This window comes from Lampetra planeri, chromosome 60, assembly GCF_965212315.1.
Source record: "Lampetra planeri chromosome 60, kcLamPlan1.2.h2, whole genome shotgun sequence".
In the NCBI taxonomy this organism is placed as follows: domain Eukaryota; kingdom Metazoa; phylum Chordata; class Hyperoartia; order Petromyzontiformes; family Petromyzontidae; genus Lampetra; species Lampetra planeri.
In genome coordinates this window covers 3,809,451-3,837,401 of record NC_136166.1, presented here as the reverse complement: position 1 = coordinate 3,837,401, position 27,951 = coordinate 3,809,451, and the positions used below count along the sequence as shown (strand labels likewise).

General features: G+C 48.4%; 1 protein-coding gene and 1 non-coding gene across 2 annotated transcripts in view; both read right to left on the bottom strand.

The window, feature by feature from the left end:
* Window positions 1-27,951, bottom strand: part of LOC144736258 (polycystin family receptor for egg jelly-like) — a 130,655-nt gene that overhangs the window by 10,699 nt on the left and 92,005 nt on the right. The window contains exons 24-31 of the mRNA XM_078618880.1: window positions 24,768-24,920; window positions 15,927-16,398; window positions 14,222-14,345; window positions 13,143-13,393; window positions 10,811-10,979; window positions 3,056-3,253; window positions 2,014-2,217; window positions 23-307 (exon numbers count right to left, since the gene is read on the bottom strand). Of these exons, the coding sequence (XP_078475006.1) occupies window positions 23-307; window positions 2,014-2,217; window positions 3,056-3,253; window positions 10,811-10,979; window positions 13,143-13,393; window positions 14,222-14,345; window positions 15,927-16,398; window positions 24,768-24,920 (1,856 nt within the window). The remainder of the gene's footprint in view (window positions 1-22; window positions 308-2,013; window positions 2,218-3,055; window positions 3,254-10,810; window positions 10,980-13,142; window positions 13,394-14,221; window positions 14,346-15,926; window positions 16,399-24,767; window positions 24,921-27,951) is intronic.
* On the bottom strand, window positions 26,956-27,030 carry TRNAG-CCC (transfer RNA glycine (anticodon CCC)). The gene has a single exon. It is a non-coding gene; the product is annotated as a tRNA-Gly (tRNA).

Genomic DNA, 27,951 nt, shown 5'->3' with positions numbered 1-27,951 from the left:
GTGCCGCAGTAATTCCGCTGACCTGAGTTATTGGTGAGGGTTGCCAGGCTTTCAGTTGAGATGGTGCTCTGGTGGTAGAAGAGGGTGACCGCTCCAATCATCAGGGTGATGTTCATGATCTCAGCCACGTTCATGGGGTTTTTGAAGAATTCAAACTTCTCCTTCGTGATGCTGAAGATGACGCTCGTGAGGAAGTACATGCTTATGATGAGGTAGAAGATATAGGCCACGTTGTGTAAGATGATGTACGAGGTTCTGTTATTAAACAAACGGAAAACTTTCAGGTGTGACGATGGCTGAAACACATCTGCAGAGGAAAGAAACACCAGAAATATATATTTACTTTTAAAAGAGAGTTCATGGTCTCAACTCGGTCACAAATGACTGCTCCCAAAGAAAACCAATAATATTCAATTCGGTTCTGCAAATTTGAAAAAAACTTAACCCAAGTATGTTGTACACAACCCATTGGCCGCACGACCTTCTGGGAGTGCGTAATTTAATTAGCATTGATTCAAGACAAACTCTGAACTGGTTTCAACAGTGTCTCACCAGCAGTCAGGTTTGCTTGAATCAATTTTGGTGAACCGCTGGTCTTACAGGCCTCTCTTTAGAACGCGATGGTTAATTTAGCAGGTATGGGGCGCTCTCACCTGCCCTCTAGGGTTTCCTCTGGGTAATGAAGGGGTACACAACCATGGAGTCTCTTTTTCTGTACGATGCGACGTGTGAACTTTGTCTATTACTCTTCTTCATATCTATGGGACCTTTTACCAGTATCAAAATTATGTAAAAAAAGAAGAGGCTATACCCATGACAATAAAACAGGTGTTATGATGTTCAAAGACCAAATGGACACCTATTGCAAGGAATCAAGTCTGCATGAACCACACAAACTTGTGGCAAAACATACAAACATGCTTTGATAATATTGCATTTTATTTTAAACTTATTGGCATACACCAGAGACAGCCTTCTTCATGGCATTGTCTCACCAGTGTTAGTCCAGATAATTCCAAAAGACAAAGAACAAAGGCAATGCAAGTTGCAAAGTATGAATAGCTCGGGTTGAGCTGTTATATCTATGGGACCTTTTTGCAAGTATCAAACGTATGAAAAAAATATAAATAAACTTTACCCTTTCTGGCAATAAAACAGGTGTTAAGATGTTCAAACACCAAATAGAAACCTTGTACAAGGCATCAAGTCTATATTAACCGCACATACTTGTAGCAAAGCATGCCAACAAACATGCTCTCATAACATATGCATTGTATTTGAAAATGATTGGCCAGAATTAGAGATGGTCTTCTGTATGGCCTTGCCTCACCAGTATTAGACCTGAGAACACCAAAAGGCAAACAGTACAAATCCAATGCAAGTATCAAATATTAATAGCCCGGGTTGAGCATTTTGATACTGTAAAAAAGGTCTCGTAGATAACAGAGCATGTTTGGTTGCATGTTTTTCCACAAGAATGTGTGGTCAATGCAGACTAGATGCCTTGAAATAGGTATCTATATGGTGTTTAAACATCTTCAACCCTGTTTTATTGCCAGAAAGGGTGAAGCCTATTCTTATTTTTACTCTTCTTCAATGCGGCACAATAGAAAGGGGCACCTCCACGTCTCTGCTATTGTAGCAATCGTGTGAGTTGTGTTTGTTTTTAAGGTGCACCGTATTTGACATAGGTTTAAACAAAACGTGTATCTACACGGGCAGTCAACATTGACTCTGGCCAACAGGTGACTTGTGTCATAACCTGATATATGCACCATCCAAGTGGATGATTCAGGCCTGGACAGTGTGCTACACATGTATTTGACATAATTTCAAAATAAACAAGTTGTCGCCATCATAAATCTGCAGCCCCTCATCTCTTCATTTGTAAGGCGCAACACAAATTTCTCAAAATGGCATGAGCTCGCTACTCCCTCCCTCACTTCCCACCCGCATGGAACCCCCGTGGCCCCCATCGATGTACGTCTCTCCGCCAGCCATCACGCCCCTCACCTGCCGACAGGGATTCAACCAGCACCTCGACAAGGCAGAAGAGGTTGGCGTTTGCATTGTAGATGATAAACTGTGCATAGAGGCCCGTGGTGCGGGCGTCCATCCACGAGTTCTGCTCGAGGTAGCTCATGTTGCCACTCGCCTCCACGAATGTCAGTCCCAGATCGGCGATGTAGCCGCTGCCGATGAACGTGTTCAATTCGCCTGTGGGTTGGACGCCGGGGAGAAGGGCGAGATACGGAGAGGAGGCACAAACAAGCGCCGAAGTGAGGCCAGCATTTATGTGGTGGGCATTGATTGTGTCAGTCACAGTCTTAGTCAATCAATCAATCTTTAAAAATGTGCCAATGTCACCCTTAATAAAGTATACATCAGTGCACATAATAATAGAACGGGAATGGTACAGGGGTATATGAAACCCGGCACACCCTCAGCGGAAAACACAAACTGAGCAAAGCGAATTGCAACCATTTTGCATAGACCACGGAATTGAGACACTGGGTGCCTTTAAGACGTCTGGTGGCAGGGTATTCCAGATTTAGTCTGGTCGATGACTTGTAAAGTTCTAGTCAAGCTTCAGTCTGTGTAAATCATCGAGTCATTCTCTCAACAGCTCCATGAAAAGGTAAGAGGCAAAGGTGCAGCTGTAATAAATGCTCACGCTTTTACTAAAGAGAGCTCGCAAAGAAACCTCTAGACAGCCTTATTTATAGAGTTTTTGGCCTCATCTTCCACGATGGCTAGACATCTTGGAAGATGTGGGAGTACTCACACTTCATTCCACCTCACGACCTGTCTATCGACTGTGGTTGTACTCATTCATACTGATGCATAGATAGAATTTGCGCTGGGAGATTAAAACCAGTGACTTCTGGGTTACAAGTCCTTTATGCTGACCATTTCACCACTGACAGCGTCCCATACAAATGGACTTATTGGAAATAATCGATGCTCACAAACACTGCTAGATACGTGCATCGCGAGGGAATCAATGAATCATTGCATCGTTACATCGCCAGCGAGTGTTTTGTTTTTGCTGTACCTAGTTTGACAGACATGCTGTTCCAGTACATATCCTGGATCTTCCAGAAGTTGTCTTGTGGTTGAGGGATATAAGATGAATTGGTGTCAATATCTTGCCATCCTTTGCTGTAGTTGTTGCTGTCCTGGTTCAGCAGATAGTCCATCCCGAAGCATTTGCTGGCGCTATCCTTGAACTGACAGGAATTTCCCTTAACAGCTGATGAGAAAAGAGGGGAGAGGTGTGGAAGATTAGGCAACACTGTACTTTATACAATTCAAAAGGTCTCAGGGGCATGGATGCTTTGTGTTAATAGCCCCACACTTCGACAGCAATACAGCAAATAAATACTGTACATTGACATGGAGGGAACATGGCCCCAGTGGCAGCACATGCGTCACTGTTGCAGAGGTTCACAGTTTGAAACCAGCGGCTATCCTGGTTATTCCTGCTGTGTGTATTAACTGTGAAAGTACCATGTCTGGCCAGCTTTACAGATCCCCTGACTTCATTTGCAAGAGGAGGCCATCGTATGCTGGCACCATGACCTAAATTTGAAAAATAACACAAATGACTAAATTGCAATATACATGGCGATCATTGCCACATGCTGCAAAAAAATCGGCTGGACCCTCCTGAAAAAGTCCCGAGCCTCTGGAGCTTCCTGGGTAAACAAGAGTAATACATTAATTCCTCGGTTAACGAAGCATCTGGGAACGAAGCTCCTTCATGACAAAGTCGCCCGTGGAGAGCTCCTTTCCCCCCATATCTTTGCTAAAATTTTGATAAAAAATATCTTTAGAAATCATGCAAAGTGTTTCAAAAGAGTAACCTGTTCAATGATGTGCTTGCCCTGTAAAAACAACCGAGTGGGGTTTGTTTACATTATCAGCAGCCAATCACTGAAGAGCTATTTTGCGAGTCTCCATCACTTGGCCCAATCAGCAGTGCACTTCGCAAGTTTTCCCTCTCCTGCCAGCCATTGCTCGAGCTCCTTGTGTTGGTAAAATGTTTTCGTGTTTTTTGTATTACCCCCATTATATAAGCCAAACAGCCATGTAGTGCTCGTGGTCTTTCTGGATCAAAATCTGCAACATAAATCCATCTCTTTGGAAACGAAAATGCAGATTCAAGAGAAGTCAATTGTGAGCGTTATTTTATTGTATTCTTATTTACTGAAATTTTTATTGGGATTTCTTTTTTTAAGCAGATTTAATGTTTTCAGTCACATTTTAACCCTATTTTGTTCGTATTTAATTATGTTCTCCGATTGCACCTCCCTTCTCTGAAGTACTGGAACGCATCCCTATGCCTCCCATGTAATATGTACCTCTGGTAATGAAGTTTCTCACAGAGAAGTGATGTAATGGAATGCATCTACTTCGTTAATAGTGGTATTACTGTAATATACTTTTTTTTCTCAGCTGTATTCAAGAAGTCAAGGCAAGGGGAGAGAGGTGGTCACGAGAACGAGTCCACACAGGAACCCGCGCTAGGCGATGCTGCACAACAACGAAAGTGAATAAAACATGAGGAGCGGACGACGGAGAATTGAAGCAGGAGGATTGATGCAGTGGGAGGAGAGCTCGAAGAGAAACAATTGAGACTGTGAGGCAGCAGTCCTGGCTGGAGAAAGAGAACCACAGACGATAACATCATCGTGTTACATGCAGAGTCACGAAACGGATCGATCGATATCCATTTGTGCTTTTGAGATCACCCGACACAGGCCTCATTATCTAGAGATGAGGCGTGACTTTTAATTCCCTGCATTAGAAGGTGGCATTCCTAGACGTTGGCACCGAGCCGATCTTGACATGCACAAGGATGCAGCGCAACACCCTGCAGAGTGAGCATGGCATGTGCCAGTGAGACTCTCCAGAGGTTCATTCCATCTGGCCGTTCACATTATGCGAACAATAAACGCAATTTGTTATTTCCGGCTGTCTGAATTTTTGTTTCAGTCATTGTTGATTGGTCTGAGACCGTCAAACTGCTAGACTGTGGAACCTGGTTTAATCACGGGTGTCTGCAAAAGCACCAACAACAGGAGCAGAAACAACAGTAGAAACAAGAACAGAAACAAGAACAGAAACAGCATCAGCAACAACAATAACAGAAGTAACAACTACAACAAGAAAAGCAGCAACAGCAACTACAACAACAGCAGCAACAACACCTTGCAATGGCAATGCTGCGACTTCTACTGCTGCCCGGCTGCTGGTGGCCGAGCCCTGCTCTTGCGGGTATCTGGTCAAGCAATGACTTCCCTCTTCCATGGAGAATGGAGGGCCATACCGGGAATTTATCTTGGCATGGATCGATAAACCAATTCTATCTCACCCAAACGTCGCCAATACTCGACCTAGTATCCAACCTGCAGAAGGGGAGAGTTGATTGACCGACTTTCCAGCTCAATCTATTTTAGTTACGTACCTGTTGTGCTATGACCTGCTGTGGAAATGCTGACCCCTACCCGACCGTTCTCGTCACTAGCTGCAATGCCTTGCACATGATTGTGCTGCAGATCTGATCAATTTTTCTTCCGCCCTACATCCACACAAGCACAGAACAGCATCTTCATCATAATACTACTGCTGATGTTGGGTATGAGGCCCAACCTTGGACCAAGGCTTGTCAACTTTGGGTTGGTCAATGCACACTCCATTGTCAACAAGACGGCATTGATCCACGATCTGATCAAAGATTGTGGATTTGACATATTGGCTGTTACTAAAACATGGGTTCATATCAACTCACCGGATGTCATTAAGTGTGATGCTGCACTTAACGGATATGCTATTGTACATCAGCACCGTCATGGGAGGCCTAGCAACGGTAGTCTCACATGTTGGTGGGATTGCACTGATTTACCATTAAGACATCTGCGTCAAAGTCCTGAGCAAAACTCATTAACAATCACATAATTCGGGCTGCTGCTTGTGAAAAAAACGAACAGCATGCAGAGGCTTACGGTCGCTGTCATATATTGACCGCCGTCTTCACCGTTGTTGGAATTATTTCCGAACTTTCTGATCTGCTAGACTGTGGGTCATGTGGGTCTCAATACATCATCTGTGGTGGTCTGAACTGTCCCGGACTGACTGGTTCTTGTGGCAAAATTAACGGAGCTCTCGCCAAGATTATCAATAGTTACAGTTTAACACAGCACGCTGCTCGGGAAACATACTGGATCACATTTTCACATCCGCCGATGCCGTAATTGTGACCGACATTGTTATAAAGATGTGGGTATTTTAGATGACAGTGTCATAACATGCAAAGTGGCATGATCGATTATTCGCCCACCCCATCACAACGATATCATACAGAGATTGGAAATGACTGGACCACGATGCTTTCCATCAGAATATCTGGTCATTATCGATATATCTAAATCCTGCAACGACAGTTGATTCATTTGCAGCTCAATTAGAAAATGAGATCACTGCTGTTCTTGATGAACTCGTATGCTAGACCTCCCAGACTCTATGGTCTTCCCAAGATCCATAAAGAAGGCACCCCGCTACGACCCATCATGTCAACGATTAACTCCCCTACCTACAAACTAGCCCGTTTTCTATCAGATACTCTACTTCCCTTCACAGGCAAGACCTCTTCGGCAGTACTCAACTCAACCCAACTAATCTCTTTGGTCAAGGACATGGTACTATCTCCTGATGATATCCTTGTCAGTTTTGATGTAGTATCTCTGTTTACCAAAGTTCCAGTGCCTGACACCCTAACAATAATTGAGGACTTGGTCCAACATGGATTGAATTCGGATGTACCTGCGCTGGTTAGGCATTGCCTCACCAACACTTATTTTACCTGGAATGGCACCTTCTACAAACAGAATGAGGGTACCCCTATGGGCTCCCCCTTGTCACCAGTGATAGCCAACATGTTCATGGAAAAGTTTGAATCAGACGCCATCCAGACATCCACCCTGCGTCCTTCCCTGTGGAATAGGTATGTGGATGACACTTTCATCATTTGGCCACATAGCCTCCCAGCATTGAACCACTTCTTGGACCACATCAATTCCAGACATCCATCCATCAGATTCACCATGGAAGTGGAGAAAGATGGCAAACTACCATTCTTAGATATTCTGTTTGAGAGGAGACCTGACGGATCCTTGGGACATTGTCTACAGGAAAACCACCCACACAGATTCCTACTTGAAACCGGATTCCCACCACCACCCATCTCAAAAGAATTCTCTCATCAAAACGCTATACCACAGAGCTCATGGCATTTCTGACCAACACCACCTGGCCAGTGAATTGAGACATGTACATCGGGCCCTCAGGATGAACGGATACTCTGACCGCACCATCCGCCAAGCTGTTTCTCCCACCATACAGAAACAGCCACTTGAAACTCCGATCAAAACTGTCACGTTACCATACATAGCAGGCCGATCATTGCTACAACGCGGTGGGCTCTCATGAGATTGTTTTCTCCGAGACTAAGGTGCTCTGCAAACCCTCTGGCTACCATCAAAGGTTTGTACACGAAGCCATTCAGATATACAAACACAGACATAATTTCAACCGTGATGATGGGTACAAACTTAGTAATCATTGGAAAGATGTTATCAACCATGCAAAAAAGATTTAATTACACATTTTTGGACCATATTATCTGACAGGCACTATTTTACTTTACTTTACCGAGTGTTAACATCCCCAGTGTTTAACAGTACTCTCTTTATTGTCAGCCAACACTGGTATAAACATGGGCATTTTCGTTCTTTTCTATCATGTGTATCAACAGGTGCTTGTACATATACATGTCCACGTACACTTGCACCCCATACTCTCTTTTAGCCCCCCCCCTCCTCGTCCAATACGTTAGCATGTGCAAAAATAGTTACTTGCGCACAAACACGTCCACGTCGCCGACGCCTACGTAACACTTCGTGCCTTCTTTTAGCCCCGCCCCCCCCTCCTGATACGTTCTACGTAGCATTTCGTGCCTTCTTTTAGCTCCCCCCCCTCCCGATGACAAGCCCCCCCCCCCCTCTCCTCCCCCCTCAACTTGTATTTAAGGGCTTGCATCTTGAATCCTTGCCTCACTTGATGCAGCTAATCTGGCTGTGACGGTCCCACCTGATGATGGAGACTTGTGTTGCCTCCGAAACGTCGTGATTTTATTGTTTTATTTTAATTAATTTTAATTTCATTTTTTACCTACGTGACTTTACCGAAAGAACTAAGAGTATGAACTCGTATCCATCTGAACAAGCACAAATGGAACAGAGAAAGCGCTCAATAACTGGCTATCACTGGAGGCAACTGCTGCATAGCAGACCCAGAGGCAGCTGGATCATCTTTGGAAGAAAACTAGTTTAAAAATGTCTGACTCTCTTACACAGCCACCTGCAGATTTGTAAATCGACTCATTATTAAGTCACGGAAAATGATCTATGCTCTGTGCGTCAATGAGTCGATTCGTGACTTGTGGCGCGTCGTGAGAGTCTTCTGCAATCCAACCACCCATCCATCAACTAGTCAACCCGGTCTATGCATAGTCTTGCAACGTTCTTCGCCAATACAATAGCGATGATCAAGATGGCAGTTTCTAACTTGAAGGCAAAGCATTATTCTGGTATGCCATGAGTTTGATTGGTGGCAGAGGTTTTGATGTTAATTGCACGGCTGCCAAATAAAACAATTGCCACTCAACTACATTCATACTCCTATTGGCATGGTTGGCTACATATAGTCTAAAATAAGTTTAACATACACACATACATACATGAATTTTCAAAATCCTGCTCAGATGTGCTTGCGCTGCTGATTGTCCACCTGGAAAAATTTTCAATCAGCGAGGGCTGTTCACCAGACCTGTCCAAAATGGCACAGCTGACACACCGCTCTTCAAAAAAGTTGGCTTGAGCCATGGTGACCCAGCAAACTATCACCCGATCTCAAACCTACGTATGATTTCAAAGGTCATAGAGCACCATTTTCTGAAGCAGTTACTTCCCCACGCCGCTGCGATGGGCAGACTCAACCTGTTGCAGTCGGCGTACCGGAAGTTCCATAGCACTTAGACGGCTCTACTAAAGATCACTGATGACCTCTATAAGATCATGGATGACCGATGTGCCACAGCGATGGTTAGCCTTGATCCCTCAGCTGCCTTATACACCATGGACTATGAGATACTCATTGGGCGGCTAAGGTAAAGGCTTCGTGTATCAGGTACGGTTCTGGGGTGTTTGATCACAGTTCGTTAAGCTGGGTGATGAACAGTCATTGCCTATGCAGTGCTTAGTTGGCGTACCACAGGTGTCCGTCCCCGGGCCCTTCCTATTTTCGACATGCGTCTCTCCGATTGCCGATGTCCTCTCAGCCTATGACATCAAGTATGCTGATGATACACAATTGTACAACACAGTGAAGTCAAAGTTAGATATGGAGAGCCTCGGTGATCTAGAAGATTGCACACGAGTGGTGCACCTGTGGTTTGCACAAAACTAAATCCTGCTTAATCCAGGAAAATTGGTGGTTCTGCTCGTTGGCACTTGGACTCAGACAAAACATATGTGCGAGGATCAGGTGTGGCAGTGGCCGACTCCAGGATTCAGTTTTCCACTCATCTAAACAGCCTCGGCACCATATTCGACCAGGACATGTCAGTTAATCACCAGGTGCAAAATATGGTCAGGTCCTGCTATTTTCATATCAGGGATTTACGACACATTCGGCCACTATTGAGTTGTGACCTAGCCAACACGATGGCATATACCATAATATTGACAAGGCTCGATTATTGCAAATGACTACTCTGTGGGACACCTGACAAGAACATTCGCAGGCTGCAGCATGTACAGATTCATTGGCACGTGTCATAGGTACTACAAGATCCGACCATGTCCGTCCGGTGCTTGCTGAGCTGAATTGGCTTCCGGTTGCTGAACGAAAACAAAAGGTCGCACACGTTACACACAGAGTGCTTGCCGCAACTGAACCACAATATCTTGCTGATCTCGTTAAGTAGCATAAACTATCACGCACACTCCGTTCATCCTCGCAGTGGCTTATGGCGAACCATCGAACAAAGACGGTCACTGCATTACGTGTTTTCAGATGGGCTTCTGCGACCGTTTGGATCGCTTATATTTCCGATATTATTAGGAAGCTACTGAAGATATTACTTTAAATCTAAATTGAAAACTCATTTCTATAGAACAGCTTCTTGTGTTTGGTTTGTTGTCCTTCCTCCGCACCTACGATGAGCACAGTTGGCTACGTACAGCGCAAAAGAAGTTCAACATACATACATATATAAGTCTGGGTTCAAGCGCAAGATCTAATGAGATGATAACGGATCAGTCAATACAGGCAATCCTGCAGACAAATCTGCACTGTGAAAACGACAAATGCATATCAAATAATCAAATCGTGAGTATATTTGATGTGTGCACCTTTTTTTAAGAGTGCAAGCTGTCACAACGATGCTATGTCTCAAAGACGAGTATAGTGTCTGGGTTTTATCGACACAGGTATTTTGCGAGAATTTTTTTTAACTTGATAAATTTAGGCCAGGGTGTTGGCATATGCGGACCACTCATTTTATAATAATAAGGAATCATTCAAGTCAAATCTGAAGTAAATGGAGGGTGGTTGTTGGTTAATACACCCAAATTATTAACCAGGGCAGCCGCTGGGCTAACACAACAAACCTCTGCAACAAATGGCAAACATAACACCGCTCGGCCATGCAACATCATGCTTGTGGCCTATCTGCCAACTGCTGCACCTTTGGCTTTCCTGAACTGTTGGAGGCGCAGAGGCCCCACTCGGTAGCTTTCCAGAGCTGCCAGGAAAGCGATCCCAGAAGCCTTTGCTGGCGCCTGTCCGACTTCCGGGTACAGGTTAGGCAGCACTTTTGAATTCAGCCACTTCCACAAGTTTTTCTGGTCCGTCACCTGCACCAACAGAAGATAGACAGGGTTAAACCTACAGTTTTTCACCTCTGAAACACAAAAAAACAGGACATATGAGGAGAAGAAAATCTCACAAGACTGGGAAGAGGAAAAAACAACATGTAAAAATGCATCGTCTTGAGTGGTGTATGATTAGGCAACTGACAAAATCCGGGATTTTTTACGTCCCGGGAAGACTCACAAATTCCGTAAGATGATGCCACATGAATTGACATCATCGGATGTGTGCATGGCATGTGAAGTCCTTGCCATAGTAAAAAGGCTTCACCCTTAAAATATATTGCCAAGTTCTGGTCAACTCTATGATACATTTACCCAGTTGTCTATGGGTGAAGTCGTTAATTGTCAAGACAGCTTTATAATAAAATTTAATTTACATTGTTCCATTGCTACTGCAGTAATTGTGACCCTCTACACTCCCCATTAGAGATAGATGGATGGGCAAAACTAATGATCCATGCTGTCAAGCTGAAATAGAAAACCGCTGAAAAAGATCAGCGATAGTTTTCAATGTCGTGGGTTTTCCCTGGGCGCTGTGGTTTCCTTCTACGTGTATAAACATGAATTGGCCAATATGACCTTAATATATAGTGAACTGCAGAGCCTGGGGCGAGGGGGGGGAGATTTGGCACCGCATCCTCGTGTGATTGCCTTCCCATTCGTCGAGGGTTCCTCGCACCGCAACATTGTTCTCTTTCTACGACAGCAAACAAGTACTGTGCAGTGGCGTGTTATAAGTTGTAATTTCAGTAAACCCTCGTTATTCGCGAGTTTTGGATTTGCGTGTTTCGCATATTCTCGAGTTACTAAATGTATACCAATTTCCTATTCGCGACCTGTTGGACTCCAGTATTCGCGAGTGTATTTGCCAGACCGCCGACACCAGGGAGGTGCGCGCAGAAATGTACATTTCAAACTATCTGCGAAGATTAGGCTCACCCCCTCGACTGATCACGCAGTGCTTAGTTTTGCAGTAATCCCACTCTGCACTCCCTATTGTGCATTTTTAGTTTATACGTACCTACAGTAGACTCATTTATACAGTACTAGCTTCACTACCCGGCTTCGCCCGGGACTTGGATTCACCACGCCCGGCCGCCTTTATCTCCCCAGTGGCGATGTTCACACACCACACCAGTTGCTCGTTTGAGACTTAGTCGACCTAGGGGAGGCCCATGACCGGTTCAAATAATCGTCACCGGTGGTGGCCGTGAGCAGGAATCAAACTCGGGTCGCCGGGTTCGTAGCGCAGCGCGCTAACCACTACACTACCGCTCCCCCCACACACATGCGTGCGCGTCCATAGGTACACATACACGCACTTGCTGCAGACACACAACTTTCAGGGTGCGTATGGCAGTAAACGACTGAAATAATAAAGCAATGCTGCGCGAAGAACGCCTAAGACCTGCAACACATTTGTATTTCACTTTACCCGCGGAGGGTTGGGGGGTGACATGAGCAGGCACACTGCATTACGCTTCCGCATACGGGTCACGTGACAGATGTGACGTTACAGCTTACTTGCCGTGTAAAATATATGCATTATTGCGCCCCCCCCCCCCCCCCCAAAATACAAAAGTCTCTTTTCAGAATGTTTGCATGGTGTACAGTCTGGAAAGTACCCACATGGCAAATTTCAAGTTTCTTGCATGTCGAGAAGTACCCTAAACATTTTGAACAGGCACACATATTCACACATTTCCTTTTTATATATATAGATAAATAAAGAAGTCGACTGTGAGGTCCATTAAACAGAAGGTGATTGCAATCAGGGAAAGTGTTGCGGCTAGTGCTCCCAGAGTGCTAAAATGATAACTGTGCATTGTTATTAAACACCTGCATCTCCTGAATTATTCACTACCACCTCCACCATCGTCAAACCATCATCATCATCAAAGGTAATGGAAAAACACAGGTCTTTCAAATGTATGTTTTCATTGCAGTCCTTGTTATTAAACATTTACTATTTCCCTCATGTTCAATCGTACCAGGAATGTAACCCAATTTTTCACATTGGAACAAGGTTTCTGCATTCACAAAGTCCGCATTCGTGAATGTTTTTCACGAACGTAACCCTCGTGGATAGAGAGGGTTGACTGTTATTATTACTGTCGCTGCTGTCATGGGGAAAATGCTGCTTGCCTTATCGAAGGAGCTATCTGTGAAGGTTCTCCTCAGCATGCGGTGCATCAGGAAGGTGTGGTCGTCGACACGCGTGTACACGATGACCAGCAGCACCGATATGAGCGCGAGGTACACGGCAAATTCCTTGAGGTAAGAGGAGGCCGCCTTCTCCTGGCCGACCGCCTCGCGCATCTCGACCAGAGTCTCTGCCGGAGGAGGGCCCGTTATGTAGTCCAGCTCCGGAAGCTCGACAGCATCATCCTCCAGGTCTGCAGACAAAGGTAAAACGGTAAAGGTGCAGCCCTGCAATTGCTCGTGCGCATGTCTGCTGGCAGAAGGCCTCCACAAGAAAGAACTCTGTCGAGCCTATAGAAACAAACACACTCATACTCTCTGAAAACACACGTTATAAGTTACACCCCGTGGTCAATCCACTGCTGGATGGAGGAATCCTGATGCCGTGGCTGTTGTTCTACGGGCTGTTCTCCAAGATGAAGTAATGCAGCTCTATGGTATCCTAATCTCTGGGCCGTTTTTCAACAAGAACGGTTGCTCTGGTCTGCAAGATATCCGTGAGGGTACTTCCGTGGTCTGAGATGATGCCGAGAACACATTTGGAACAAATGGAATGCACTGGAAAAATAACCCACAGACATGTGAGGGTTAATAATTGTCATAATATTATAATATGCAATACTTATTTATATGTATTATTAATTGTGTTGCAAAACAATAAAGTTGCAGTCCTTGCAGATGCTTGCCTGCACCACCGCTGGCAGAAGGGCCACCAATAGAGGGCACTCTGAAGAGCCCTTTAGATCCTGAACAAGCTCATGGCACATGAAGCGAAATGTCGGATTTCATGCCAAACGGCACGCAGTACGATCCAAAAACACGCCTAAGAGCTGCACAGCACCACCATGACAATCTATGCAGTGCTTTGTTGCTCTAGTAATTGCAGTGATGTAATCATGTTATCAGGGTAGTGCGCCAAACCCCAGTCTCATAATTAGCACAGCGCTGTCAGGTGTGTCCTTGTGTGTGGTGGGAAACCCGGAGGTGTTTGTGTGTGCGTGTGTGTGGTGGGAAACCCATACTGCTCTCGTGCTTTGTGACCGGGCGAGGTAAATTTCTGTCCTCCAGGTAGACCAGGGTGTCCTGGTCCTCGTATTGCTGCTTTTTTTTTGCCACAATGGCACCCAACATCGACAGCCCGATCACCTGCATTCAAACAAGTGTTTTATAGTATGTACACACAAGCATTCAAGCAACCAGAAAATACATACACTTTGAGATATAAAACCAATGGGGGCCTAGTACTGTATTCACCAATCCGTGTGCATTATTGATTTGTTGGTCATTCTGATGGCAGCACAAAGAAAAGCTGTATCCATAATTTCTCAACCCCCATAAGTCCCATGCTAAGGTCCATCCATGGAATGTATTAATACAAATATATGTACAAACACACACAATGACTTAACATAAGCCATTGACATCATCATTATCGTCATCAGAAATGTATTAGGGTTTGCATGAATATCGCACTTAAATGCCTCAGTAACTCATAGCACCTTGCCTCACATCTCAATCATTCTAGTTCCCTGCTGCCGTCTAGCATTGGGGATCCCCGTGGGCAGCTATCTTTCTGTGGTACAAGGCATATGCAGCACTGGCCTGCTACTGGGCATTAGTATGACAGTGTGGGGGGGGGGGGAAGTTGGGCTTTGTGGCTCTTCCCAAAGAGGTATTGTCACCTCTATGGGTTATTCCTCATTGTCACCATCATCGTCATCAACTAAAACATGTCTCTCGTGAAAAGTTTTGAACAATAAATGAGCAGACAATTGATATTCAATTAAATGGTCCATCTTCGATGCAAAAACCATAAAAGTATTTCTTATAGAACCCATCCTCCACACGGGCTTTGCGGAGTGCATACTTTCAGTAGCAATTTTTCAAGATAAGTAAACTATGGACTGGTTTCTCATCTGAGTGGCCTGCTATGATCTGTGCCACCCGGGCGCCTCTGTTTACATGTAAACTTAATTGATGCAAACTGTTTAATTCGTGTTTTCGTTTACACTATATTTTCGTAAAAAAAAAAAATTGTACTTATGTAGTAACGTTAAGGGTGTAACTATGGTGTTAGCGCCAGGCAGAGTGCTACTGTGCGTCTGGAACCTCTCCCTGGGACCAGAGTGAGTCTGGCATGTGAACGGGCTCAAGGGGGCATAGTCCTGGTGACGGCTGAGAGAGGGCAAGTCAGGACATGCTAGTCTGGGTGAACCCGAGAGGGCACGTGACCGGGACAGGGTAGGGAGAGGGGCCAGAGGGGGGTTTGAGGGACACGTGATGCTCGCTCGAGATCCTGGCCAGAGGCGGTGCAAGGCCACGCTCAGGAGCATAAAGGTGTAGTCCCAAGAGAGTTCTTGGCTGTTTTCTGGAATCAACCCTCGGCGCCACGTCTCTCCAATCTTCGGTCTCCGCTCGGCAATGTGGGTCAGTCAGGCCGTTACTGACTGACCCGGTTATGTAGTTACCTGGTTAAAGTAGTGTCGTTACCCTGTTGGGGTCTAGAGTGTACGTTAAAGTAGTTAGCCCCGTTCGGCTGTGTAATAAACGTGTTGCCTCCAAGTCAAGTGTGTGCCTCCATATTCAACACTACACTTATTTAAACTGGGGTGTCTCTTGCAATCGAGACTTTCCAAAGGGTTTATTAATGATTCGAGAAGTTATCTATTTGAAAAAATAAATTAAAAAATCTAACCAACATTTTATAAATAATTTTACTTTCCCAACCTTAATGGGCTGAATGAGGATGACGGATATGCAGAAGGAGGTGAGGAAGCGCACGAGCCAGCGGTTGGCCTTCTCGGGGCCCCACTCCATGCTGTAGAGGATGGTGAAGAAACCGCTCGTCCCGATTACCAGAACCACCAGCGTCCAGGCAATGTACAAGGTCCAATGCGGGAACTGCTGCGATGTGCAGCCCCCTCCTCCTCTGCCCGTCTTCTTCCAGGGCTTGTTGCCCGTGCGGCGGAAGATCTGGACAATAAGGATGCTGATCGGGACCTCCATGAGAGCGCTCGCGATCATGACGAAGAGCTCGCCGTACGTGAAGGGCCCGATGTGCGGCGTGCTGGCCTGGCCCTTGTCCGTCTCGAACCACATGGCATTGACGAGCATCATGAGGAAAAGCAGCGATACGCAGCTTGACAGCCGCTCCACTCGCGAGAAGTTGCTCTTGGACGGACGGAAGAAAATGGAGCTCCTGCGGGTGAAGAGTTGTGCCGAATATACACACATTGTATTAAACAGCAAGGTCGAGTCAGTAGCCAAATTATCCTTGTCATTGTTACGGTTGGGGTTAATAATGTTGTAGTTTTGAATATAGTGTTGTTTGTGCAATTGCATCGCACAATCGCTGAAGAACTTTAGACGAGCTGGAAGCAAACACGGTGGTGAGCCAGCAGTTTCAACAATTGCCCAAGGTCCACAGTCCTCTCTATATTAATGTTTTGGAGCCAATTAATAATAATGGGTGTTTATAGATGTGTGAGGAAACCAGAACACCCGAGTAAAACCCACGCGTGCGAGGGGGCAACACAATCGCAGTCAGTGGAGACAAACTATAATTTTCCGAACTTTGCTGCACCGCCTTCTCCTGCTGAGCCAGGGTATGCACCCAGATGGGTGAGTACAGTACCTGACTGGTATTTAAAACTACTAAAAATATTTTTCAGATTTTTTTTGTTTTACCAGGTAAGGCACACTGAGCTACGTATATAGCTCTTTTTCCGAAGCAACCTGGCCACAAATGATAGCTCAATGAAGTGGCTTGTCATGTGTAAATGTAAAGCAGCAGCCAAATACTCTAAACGCATTTTTTTTTAAATGGAGGGAAAAACCGGAGGAACTGGAGAAAAATCCACGCCACCACAGGGAGAACATGCAAACTCCAAATATACAGGCGTCAGGGTTGAGATCGAACCCACGACCTCCTATATACCAAGCGAGGTAGTTAACATCTCGCAACCACGGTGCCCACCGTGGCATGTGGTATGGGTACTCCTATCCCATACAGCTGTAGAGGTGTTAGAGAGAGAGCCCGTTATGCATGGCAGCTTATGGCAAACAAACACAGTGGGCGGGGCTACGTGAGTGCACGGGGAGGTGCTCTCTACGACGTCCGCGCCAGGCACCCGGGGGGGCCCCACCCCTCAGCAGGGGGCTGGATATAAAAGGGGATGTATCGGAGGGCTCGGGGTTCTTGTTAAGCTAACCAGTGAAGACTGAAGACGTCTTAGCTAGAGCCCTGGACTCCCCTGGTTCGCCGTCCTTATCAGGGCCGAACAGGACCGAGCCAGCGGCGTGGTCCCGAGATCCAGAGCCGGTGCTCTTGTCAGCGCTGGTCTGGGACTCAGGGTACCGGGCCCGACTTACCAGTGTCGGGCCAGATAGCCTCCCCTAGCCCGTTAGAGGAGGACTAGGAGGCAGGCTAGGAAGTAGCTAGCGCGTGTATCCCCAGCTAGCTGGGTGAGGGGGCCGACACCCCCTCTAGTGTTGTATGCCACAACTGTGCTGTGTGAATAAACCCGTGTGCCTCCAACTCCGGCGTCCAAGAGTCGTGAACTCTATTACATCTGGTGTCAGAAGTAAAGATCTACGAACATGGACACGCGCCGGACAGCTCGAGTCAGGGTACCGGAGGGGGAGGACACCGTTGCAGTCGGGGAGCCCGGGACGGCTGAAGAAAACACGGAGCAGTCGGGGTCGGATGCGTCCACACCGCAGCAACAGGAGAATGGAGAGCCGTCGACAGAGGGGCTTAGGCAGGCGCACGCTAAGCTGGCGGAGCTGCTGTACGCCGCTGCCGCCATGCTGGACCAGATCACACAGCTGGGGGCTGCTGGACCGCCACAGGGCGACGGCAGCCGGCGACCACAGCGCCTTCCCGCCATTTCGACGGAGCACCACTTTGAAAATCCCGCCATCGCCGCAGCTGCTGTTGAGGGCGTGGCCGGGTTGAGCATCGAGTCCAACGGCGGGCATACAGTACCTGCCGCGTCATCACCAATGGACGGCACGTCACCACGGGTGCGACCGGCGATGCCATCGGTTGTTCGAGCCGCGGCACAGCCGGGTGGGGGAGACGGAGTCGCGGCACAGCTGGGTGGGGGAGACGGGGGAGTGCGACCTTCCGCGGCAGCCACCGCGTTACATCAGCGGCTACCTCCACTCAAAGAATTTGTGGGCGAGGAAGGCGACTGGGGCGGCTTCCAGCGGCGCTTCCTCGCTCACCAGGAAATGGCGGAGTGGACGGACGCCGAGGCTCTCCGCGCACTGCCGGCACTCCTCGACAGCGACGCCCTTGCCACTCTAACATCGGCACCGAAGGAGAGGCGCTCCACGCTGCAGACGGCGATGCAGCTGCTGTCTGCGGTCTACGGTCCACCGTCGGACTGTCGGCAACTCTTTTACGATCGCCAGCGGGGGGCAAAGGAGTCACCCCTGGCGTACCGCACAAGCCTCCTGGCACTGGCGAAGGCGGCCTTTCCACGGATGGACATCGAAGGTGTCGACGCCATGGTCACGGAAAAGATACTCCTGCTGGCAGATGACTTGGAGATCGTCATCGTCGCACAAGACGACGCGGAGATGTGCTCCCTCCAAGCGGCACGACTCCTCCACGCAAACCTGCTCGCGCAATGACGGAAGGCCAGCAAGGCGGCGAGCGGGTGTGCCGTGGCTGCAGCCACCCTCCCGGCGGAAGAGATTTGCGCCATCGACCATCAACGGCAGCAGGGAGCGGGAGTACGGGCGGACCGGGGCGGTTCGAGCCATCTCGACCATCCATCGTCTTCGCCAGCGCTCCCGCGCTGTTACAACTGCGGCATCCGGGGCCATGTCGCCTCGGGGTGCCGCTCTCCTCGGCAGCGGGGGACGACACCTCGACGGGACGCCGGCCCTCTTCCCAAGCTCCGTCATCATAACCCGGCGTGTCGCGGCACCCCTCATGTTTGGCCCACGCACACGCCCGTCACACACTCAAACACCGCGGCGAAGGGGGGGTTGATATCGCGCACCACCGCACCAACACGCACCACTCTGGGTACTCATATCGAACCCAGCCAGTGGTCCGTGTTGGCCCATCGTGTTGTAGCCGCATCGTCGGGGTCGTCTGCCGTTGTGGGGCACATCGACGGGGTTGAGGTGCGCATCCTGGTCGATACGGGAGCATCGGCGACCATTATTTCGGAATTGATATACAATATTCTCCCTGTCCAGAGCCGTCCTTTGATGCCCGTTAACGTGCCATTTTATGCTGCTAATGGGGGCTCACTTGGCATCATTGGACAAATTCGAGCCCAAATTTGTATCGGGGATATTAAATTGTCTGGGCCGATTTTTGTTTCCTCCTCGCTGGCGGTTCCGTGCCTGCTGGGGACGGACTTCCTGGCCAAAATGCCGATTAGGATTTTAATCGACCAGGGATGCATTGAGCTCCCGTCGGGCCGACGCATGGCGTTTCTACCATCCCCCGTTACGAGTCGGATGGCGTTCGCGACGGTGCCGGCGTTCGTAGATAGAACGGTGCGCGTTCCTCCGGGGGCACAAATGTTGATTCCTTTGAAACTTTGGCGGCCTTTCGCTAAGGGCATTGGGGCCCAGGGGGTTCTGCTGGGGCCGTCTAGGGCCGGGGTTAGTGGACCTCATTTACTTCCGGCCCAGACCATAGTGAGAGGGGACGGAGACCCCTTCATCGCGGTCCTCAATGTGGGCTCGCAGACGGTGGTGGTCCCACAGGGGACCGTGCTTGCTCACGCAACGCCGGTGCCCTGCGAGGAACCCGTCGCGAATCACGTGAGCGCTGTTCCTGCGCCGCGACCACATTCGGACAGCGATGAAGGGTGGCTCGAGGCGCTTTGTGCGGGATCGACGGACCTGTCAAATTCAGAGCGTCAACAGCTTAAAACACTACTGCGGGAATTTTCCGACGTTTTTAGTCGGGACAAATACGATTTGGGCTGCACTCATCTGCTGCGTCACCATATTGATACGGGTGACAGCGCGCCAATATGCCAGAATCCTTTTCGGTTAAGTCCCGCCGAAAAGGACCATGTCAAATCGGCTGTTGATGACATGTTAGCCGCCGACATCATTTCTCCTTCCACCAGCCCTTGGGGAGCGCCGATCGTCCTAGTTAAGAAACAGGACGGCTCGTTGCGGTTTTGCGTTGATTTTCGGCGCCTTAACAAAATTTCGGTGGCCGACGCATACCCGTTCCCACGGATGGACGAATCGCTTGACGCCTTGGCGGGAGCGCGATTCTTCTCCACATTGGATTTACTTTCGGGATTCTGGCAGCTTCCTCTGGACGATGATTCAAAGCCTAAAACTGCTTTCCGCACACCGCACGGCCTGTTCCAATTCAACCGGTTTCCGATGGGACTCCACTCAGCGCCGGCAACTTTCCAGCATTTGATGGAATTAGTTTTGGCTGGATTGCAATGGGACTCGTGCTTGATTTATTTGGACGACGTTATCATCTTTAGTAAAACATTTGACGAACATCTCCAGAGGTTGCGGGCGGTTTTCCAAAAGATGCGGGCTGCTAATTTGAAATTCAAACCCCAAAAATGTCATCTATTACGCGAATCGGTGCGTTATTTGGGACACATCGTGGGACGCTCAGGTATTGCTACCGATCCCGCCAAAACGCAGTGCGTCAGCTCCTGGCCGACTCCCACCTCGGTGGGGGAGGTCAGGAGTTTCATTGGCTTCGCGTCCTATTACCGACGATTTGTCGCGGATTTTGCGACGATTGCGAAACCCCTACACGCTTTAACGTCAAAAGGGGTTCGGTTCCACTGGGGACAGGAGGAGGAGGCTGCTTTCCGCTCCCTTCGGGACGCTCTGGTGACAGCTCCTCCCTTGGCTTACCCCAATTTTTCTAAGCCCTTTTTGCTTGACACCGATGCGAGCAACACGGGTATTGGGGGCGTGCTTTCCCAGGTGGTTGACGGCGTGGAACGGGTGGTCGCGTACGGTAGTCGGGTGTTGTCTCCTGCGGAGCAGAGATATTGTGTCACCCGTCGGGAACTGTTGGCAATTGTCTATTTCATCCAACAGTATCGCCCATATCTGTACGGTCGGCATTTCATCGTCCGCACAGATCATGCGGCACTACAGTACGCCCTGCGAGTTCAACAACCATCGGGACAATTGTCTCGATGGTTGGAGATTCTCCAGGACTTCGATTTTGAAACCACCTACCGTAAGGGCGTTCGCCACACCAATGCGGACGCTCTGTCGCGCATGCCAACCACCTCCGAATGTGCATGCCTCCTGGGGTCTGGACGTTGCAGGCCTCCGGGGGACATATCGGTTCCGGTCTTGGCGGCCGCCACCGACGACGAAACATTGATTACTAATTCGATCGCACAGCAGGGAAAAGATTCCCTGTTGGGGTTGCCCGTCACTGAATGGGGGCGCCTCCAGATGGAGGATACCTCCCTCCTCGGGTGGCGTCGTCGCGCCGGCGGTGCTGGGCGGGGGAGGGGTGATGCCGACGCATGGGAAATGGTGCCAGGTCTGCTGATGCATTGGGACGGGAAATCCCATCGACACCGGCTGGTGGTCCCTTCTGGGTTGCGGGGCAAGGTGGTGTGGGCCGCTCACGAGCGCCTCCTACACCTGGGGACCCAAAAGACCCTCGCCTTGCTCCAACTTGATTTTTTTTGGCCAGGCATGACGAGGGATGTCGGGGATTTATTGGGGTCATGCCCTCGGTGCGCGCAACGAAAACCGCCAGCACGGGAGTCTAACCCACCCTTGCAATCAATCAAAGTGTCCAGAATAAATGAGCTTGTCGCGCTGGATATTTTGGGCCCATTCCCCGCCACCCCCAGGGGCAATAGATATTTGTTGACTGGTGTGGAGTATTTTACGCGCTGGCCTATGGCCTGGCCCCTTGCCAACCAGTCGGCAGCAGCCATCGTGGAGGCCTTTGTTCAGGGATACGTCCTGGACAAAGGTGCTCCGGAGCGGCTGCTGACCGACCAGGGCAAACATTTTTCCGGCAAACTACTCCAACAAGTCTGTGAGCTCCTGGGCACGAAAAAAATTCGAACCTCTCCGTATCACCCGCAAACTGACGGGATGGTCGAGCGTCTGCATCGAACCATCACGTTAATGTTGTCACAGCAGGTTTCGGACTCACAGACCGATTGGGACCTGCAAATTCAAGGGGTCTTGGCGGCATACCGGATGGCCCCCCATACAGCTACGGGATTTTCCCCCTTCTACCTCATGTACGGCTGCGAACCTGACCCGCCTGTTCGTGCCCAGCTGCAGATCCCCGCGCCGCAGGGTAAAACTAAATTGGCTGACCATGTAAAATTTAATCTGGCCAAATTAACAGAGGCACGGGATGCTGCCATGCAAAACTCTGACCTCCGTCAGAAAGCGAATGAGCGGCTCAGACTGGGTCGGGCGCACATGCTGCAGTGGAAGCCGGGGGACAAGGCATGGCTGCACTGTCCCCAGGTGCCACTTGCAACCTCCTCTAAGCTGGTGCGGCCGTGGCGGGGCCCTGTGGAGGTGGTCAAGGTTTTGCGACCGCAGTGCGTGCGCATCAAATGGGGGAAGCGGCGGTGGTTCGTGCACCCCTCTAGATTAAAACCCTTCGTTGCGGTACACATCCCCACTTCACACACGCGTGGCCAAACATGTGGGGGGTCGACCGACTCACTGGGTCCGTCTCCGTCGCTCTCACCTAATGCCTTGCCGGCTGTGCCACCTCCAGGTGCATCAGGAGTGACGGGCTCACGCCCGATCACCCCTCCTGGGGATGCCAAGGGTCACGCAGCGTCGGATGAGGGCCCACTCCGAGACGGACAGTTGCCACCTGACGGTCCGCCACCCGGGGTTACCCCATGTGAGGGGCCCGCTGCAAGGACGCGCGCTAAAATGCACAGACTGTTGTGAGCCCGGAAGATGTGTACATAGGTTGTGTTCATTGTGTGTTGTGTAGGTGGTGTGTTCCCTGCTCATTGCATGTACATATGTTGGGTTCGCCATGTGTTGTGTGTGTGGTGGGTTCCCTGCAAATTGTATATAGGCTGTTTTTACGGAATTCGTATTTATCCGGGGGGGGGGGGGGGGGGGGCGGGTGCGTCGGGTTGTTTTCTCTTCTCGCTGTTGCGTTCTTGTTGTATTCTTGTTATTGTTGAAAAATAGTGAGGCACACGCGCGGTCAGGGGGTAAATGCGCTTTTATTGTCATTCTTTTTTGTATGTTGGCAGCCGGGACGGCTGCAAGCTATGCGGGGGGGGGGGGGGGTGATGTAGGGGTGTTAGAGAGAGAGCCCGTTATGCATGGCAGCTTATGGCAAACAAACACAGTGGGCGGGGCTACGTGAGTGCACGGGGAGGTGCTCTCTACGACGTCCGCGCCAGGCACCCGGGGGGGCCCCACCCCTCAGCGGGGGGCTGGGTATAAAAGGGGATGTATCGGAGGGCTCGGGGTTCTTGTTAAGCTAACCAGTGAAGACTGAAGATGTCTTAGCTAGAGCCCTGGACTCCCCTGGTTCGCCGTCCTTATCAGGGCCGAACAGGACCGAGCCAGCGGCGTGGTCCCGAGATCCAGAGCCGGTGCTCTTGTCAGCGCTGGTCTGGGACTCAGGGTACCGGGCCCGACTTACCAGTGTCGGGCCAGATAGCCTCCCCTAGCCCGTTAGAGGAGGACTAGGAGGCAGGCTAGGAAGTAGCTAGCGCGTGTATCCCCAGCTAGCCGGGTGAGGGGGCCGACACCCCCTCTAGTGTTGTATGCCAGAACCGTGCTGTGTGAATAAAACCCGTGTGCCTCCAACTCCGGCGTCCAAGAGTCGTGAACTCTATTACACAGCTCCTCACCTCTGCAAGGCCCTCAGGCTTTTTCCCCACGTCAAGGCAGCTGGTCGTATTTGGATCACATTTGCAACCAATTTAACCCGATCTCAGCTAAGTGGGGTTGAGCTTACATAGTATTTTGGTGGGAGTTGGAAGTGGCGAGTGTCACCTCCTCATATGCACTTGGCTTTCTGTGAGCTCTCCGCGTTACTCCCACATTTTGCTCATGCATGGTGTTGGCCATACTTCCTAACGCAAGACCCTCAAATACGTTTTACTACAGTCCTGTATTTATACTGCTGTAGGGTGATGCGATATCATGGGCAGCAGAGGGCAGTGCAGCAAAATCCACTTTTTCTCTCACATCTACGCTCTCCCCACCTTCAACCCACAAAGGCCAGCGTGAAGTATGGTCAATTAACCCCACACAACTCCCACGGCACTGGGAGGCCCTCAACTGGCACTGAATTTACAGAGAAGCTGTGCACGTGAACTTGTACACGTTGTTGTTACAGTAGACGCTGGATGTAATCACACTTTAAATGAGCATAGTTCTGGTATAAGCAACGCCAGTGCCTTACTAATATTAGAAGAGCGTTCTAGACGGCCGCAGAAGCGCATCTGTAAGCGCGCGATGCAGTGAATGTCTTTGTTTATGGCCATGAACTAGTCTGATTGGAGTTGAGCGCCGGTGTCTGGCAGCTTCGCGATGTGGCGCGGTATATGACGTGGAGCACGTCTCGCTCACCACAAGTGGCCTTCAGCGTAGTTGCTCTTCATAGTGGAGGAGAACAGCCTGTTGGAGTCGAACACGGTCTGGTGGTCGCTCATCGTGATATCCCTGCACACGCGTCCATCACCCTGGTCCACCGCCAGCCAATTGTTGCACACGAAGTAGAACCTGGTGGCGGTGGGCAGCATCGAATGTTACCGAGATTCAGAGCAGCAGTGGCCACCGAGCCCTGTTCTTTCCTCGCCATGCTCGGTAGAGTTCAACATAAAGTGGCCGGGTTGATTGATACAACTATGTAACACAATCTTGATTTGAAGCTTTCGTGACTGCAGGAATCCATACTCTTTGGTTATTTCGGTAAGTCACGTAGGTAGAAATAAAACAAAATAAATCACGACGTTTCAATAGCAACACAAGCCATCGTCTTCAGGTGAAAATCGCGACAGCCGCGATGTCTGCTGCGAGCAGCAAAATGTCTGCTGCCTAACTTCGCTCGTTGACTTTGATATGCTTTTCTCATCAACTTTAGCATGCTATTCTTGGCTATTTTTTCATTAACTTTTACATGCTTCTCTCATCAAAATACATAAGCTAATCCTACATGCTAATCTTGAGCTCTTATGCGCTACGGAAGCTCATTAACTTTGCACTATAATCCAACATGCTAATCTAAATTTAATTTCCTTTAACATGCTACGCTATTTATTACCTTTACACTATAATACCCCATTAACACTACTTCGGCTACCTTTGTTCTCAAAAACTTAATAAACTCTCGCTGGTCACAGCTTCTCTTCATAAGGCAGCAGACATCTTGCTGCTCGCAGCCGACATCGCGGCTGTCGCGATTTTCACATGAAGACGATGGCTTGTGTTGCTATCGAAACGTGATTTATTTGGTTTTATTTCTACCTACGTAACTTACCGAAAGAACCAAAGAGTATGTAACACAATTTTTATTCCTTGGTAATACGTGTTATTTTTTAATTGATTATACCTAAAAAGTATAGAAAATGGCTATTATTACCCACAAACTGTGATTGTCAATGGGCCCCTTTTTCCAGTAAAAGATGATGATAAAAAGTGTCCCGTAGATATAACTACTCAAGCAGAGATATTAATGCTTTGATATTTGCATGGTCTTTGTACTGTTTATTTAGTGTTCAGTTAAATTTTTACTTAAAACTTTCGTGACTGCAGGAATTCATATTATTTGGTTCTTTTGGTAATGTCACGTATATAGAACAAATAATAATTACAATAAAGTGAATAAAAATACCACGACGTTTCGATCGCAACACAAGCGGTCGTCATCAGGAAAAGGGGTTAGCCTCTAAAGGCACACTGTTTATAAAGGTTTTGAGATGGGCGTAGCCAAAGTGTATCAGCAGCACCAGCAATGCCAATGCAGCAGCAATATCAATGCAGCCAGGAAATCACTGCACCCCGCTCTACACACCAAACTGCTGATGGTGGAGGTTGATTGACAAGAAAAGACAAGTCAAGTCATGACCCAAAGGTGTTGATAACATCTTTCCAATGATTGCTTTATTTTAATTATTTTATTGTTATTAATTTTTCTATCTACGTGACTTCACCGAAAGAACCATAGAATATCAATTCCTGCAGTCACGAAAGTTTTAAGTCAACATTATGTCGGCCTTGCTGTGCACTGCGTTGCACCGCTAGCTGAGTAGATAACCTCACGTCCAATAAACCCTCAGAGCCAGGGTGAACATCCGACTCCAAACGTCATTTATTGATTTAAACGAGGTAATAAATTAACCCGTAAAAACTAAGTTTTTCACTCTAAATCCTTTATATGCGTGGCGGCTAGAGTCCTCTCGTCCTCTGGCTTGAGATGGCTGGCACCTATGGGTCAGATGATTGTCTGCCAGCATTAAGCAATTGGTAATGAAATATTTAAAAAAAATTCCCTAAACAGTGTAAAATTTTGGAAAAATGTTTTCACGAAAATTAATTGTCACACACAACGAGTCTGTGTGGAAAATGTCAGCTCGATTGGATCACGGGAAGTGGGTTAAAAAACGAGCGAAAGATTTGCACGGTCCTAAGCAAGCAAGCGAACTTAATATAAAGGATTTAAATAAGTATAACCCGTAAAAACAAAGTTTTTCACTATAAATCCTTTATATGCGTTGCAGCAAACTTAATATAAAGGATTTAATAATATATTCGCCTGTGTAGGACGCGGGGATCGATCCCGCGACCTTTGGCATGGGAAGCCAGGGCGCTACCAACTGCGCTACTCCGCCACGGCCTGTGGAGGGGTTACGCTCTGGGCTCTTACACTGTGACGTTCAGCCAAAGCCATGAATGAGTTCTATTTGAATATATGTAAAATAATTTTTTTTTTGCCTACAAAGTGTAAAATTTTGGGAATTTTTTTTCACGAACATTCATTGTCTCGCACAACGAGTCTGTGTGGAAAATGTCAGCTCGATTGGATCAGGGGAAGTGGGATAAAAAACGACCGAAAGATTTGCATGGTCGTAAGCAAGCAAGCACGCAAGCAAGCAAGCAAACTTAATATAAAAGATTTAAAAATATATTCGCCTGTGGAGGACGCGGGGACCGATCCCGTGACCTTTGGGCATGGGAAGCGAGGGCGCTACCAACTGCGCTACTCCGCCACGGCCTGTGGAGGGGTTACGCTCTGGGCTCCTACACTGTGACGTTCAGCCAAAGCCATGAATGAGTTGTATTTGAATAAATGTAAAATAAAAAAAATTTGCCTAAAAAGTGTAAAATTTTAGAAAAATTTTTTCACGAACATGAATTGTCTCGCACAACGAGTCTGTGTGCAGAATGTCAGCTCGATTGGATCACGGGAAGTGGGTTAAAAAACGACCGAAAGATTTGCACGGTCGTAAGCAAGCAAGCACGCAAGCACGCAAGCAAGCAAGCAAGCGAACTTAATATAAAGGATTTAAAAAAACAATGCTTCTTAAGGTCCCACAATGTACAATTGCGGCTGGCTTCACTGGGACGCGATGTGTGCCGAATTATGTGTGTCATGGCCGACGCCCGCGTGGTTGAGCGGGAATCTTAAATCGCAACTTCCTGGTCACGTGACCAAAATTAGCATCAAAAACAGGAAATTCCTGTGTACATACGCCCCCCCCATCTGTCGTGAGGCAAAACTCCTGCTGTGAGGCAGAACAAACATTGTAGCGAC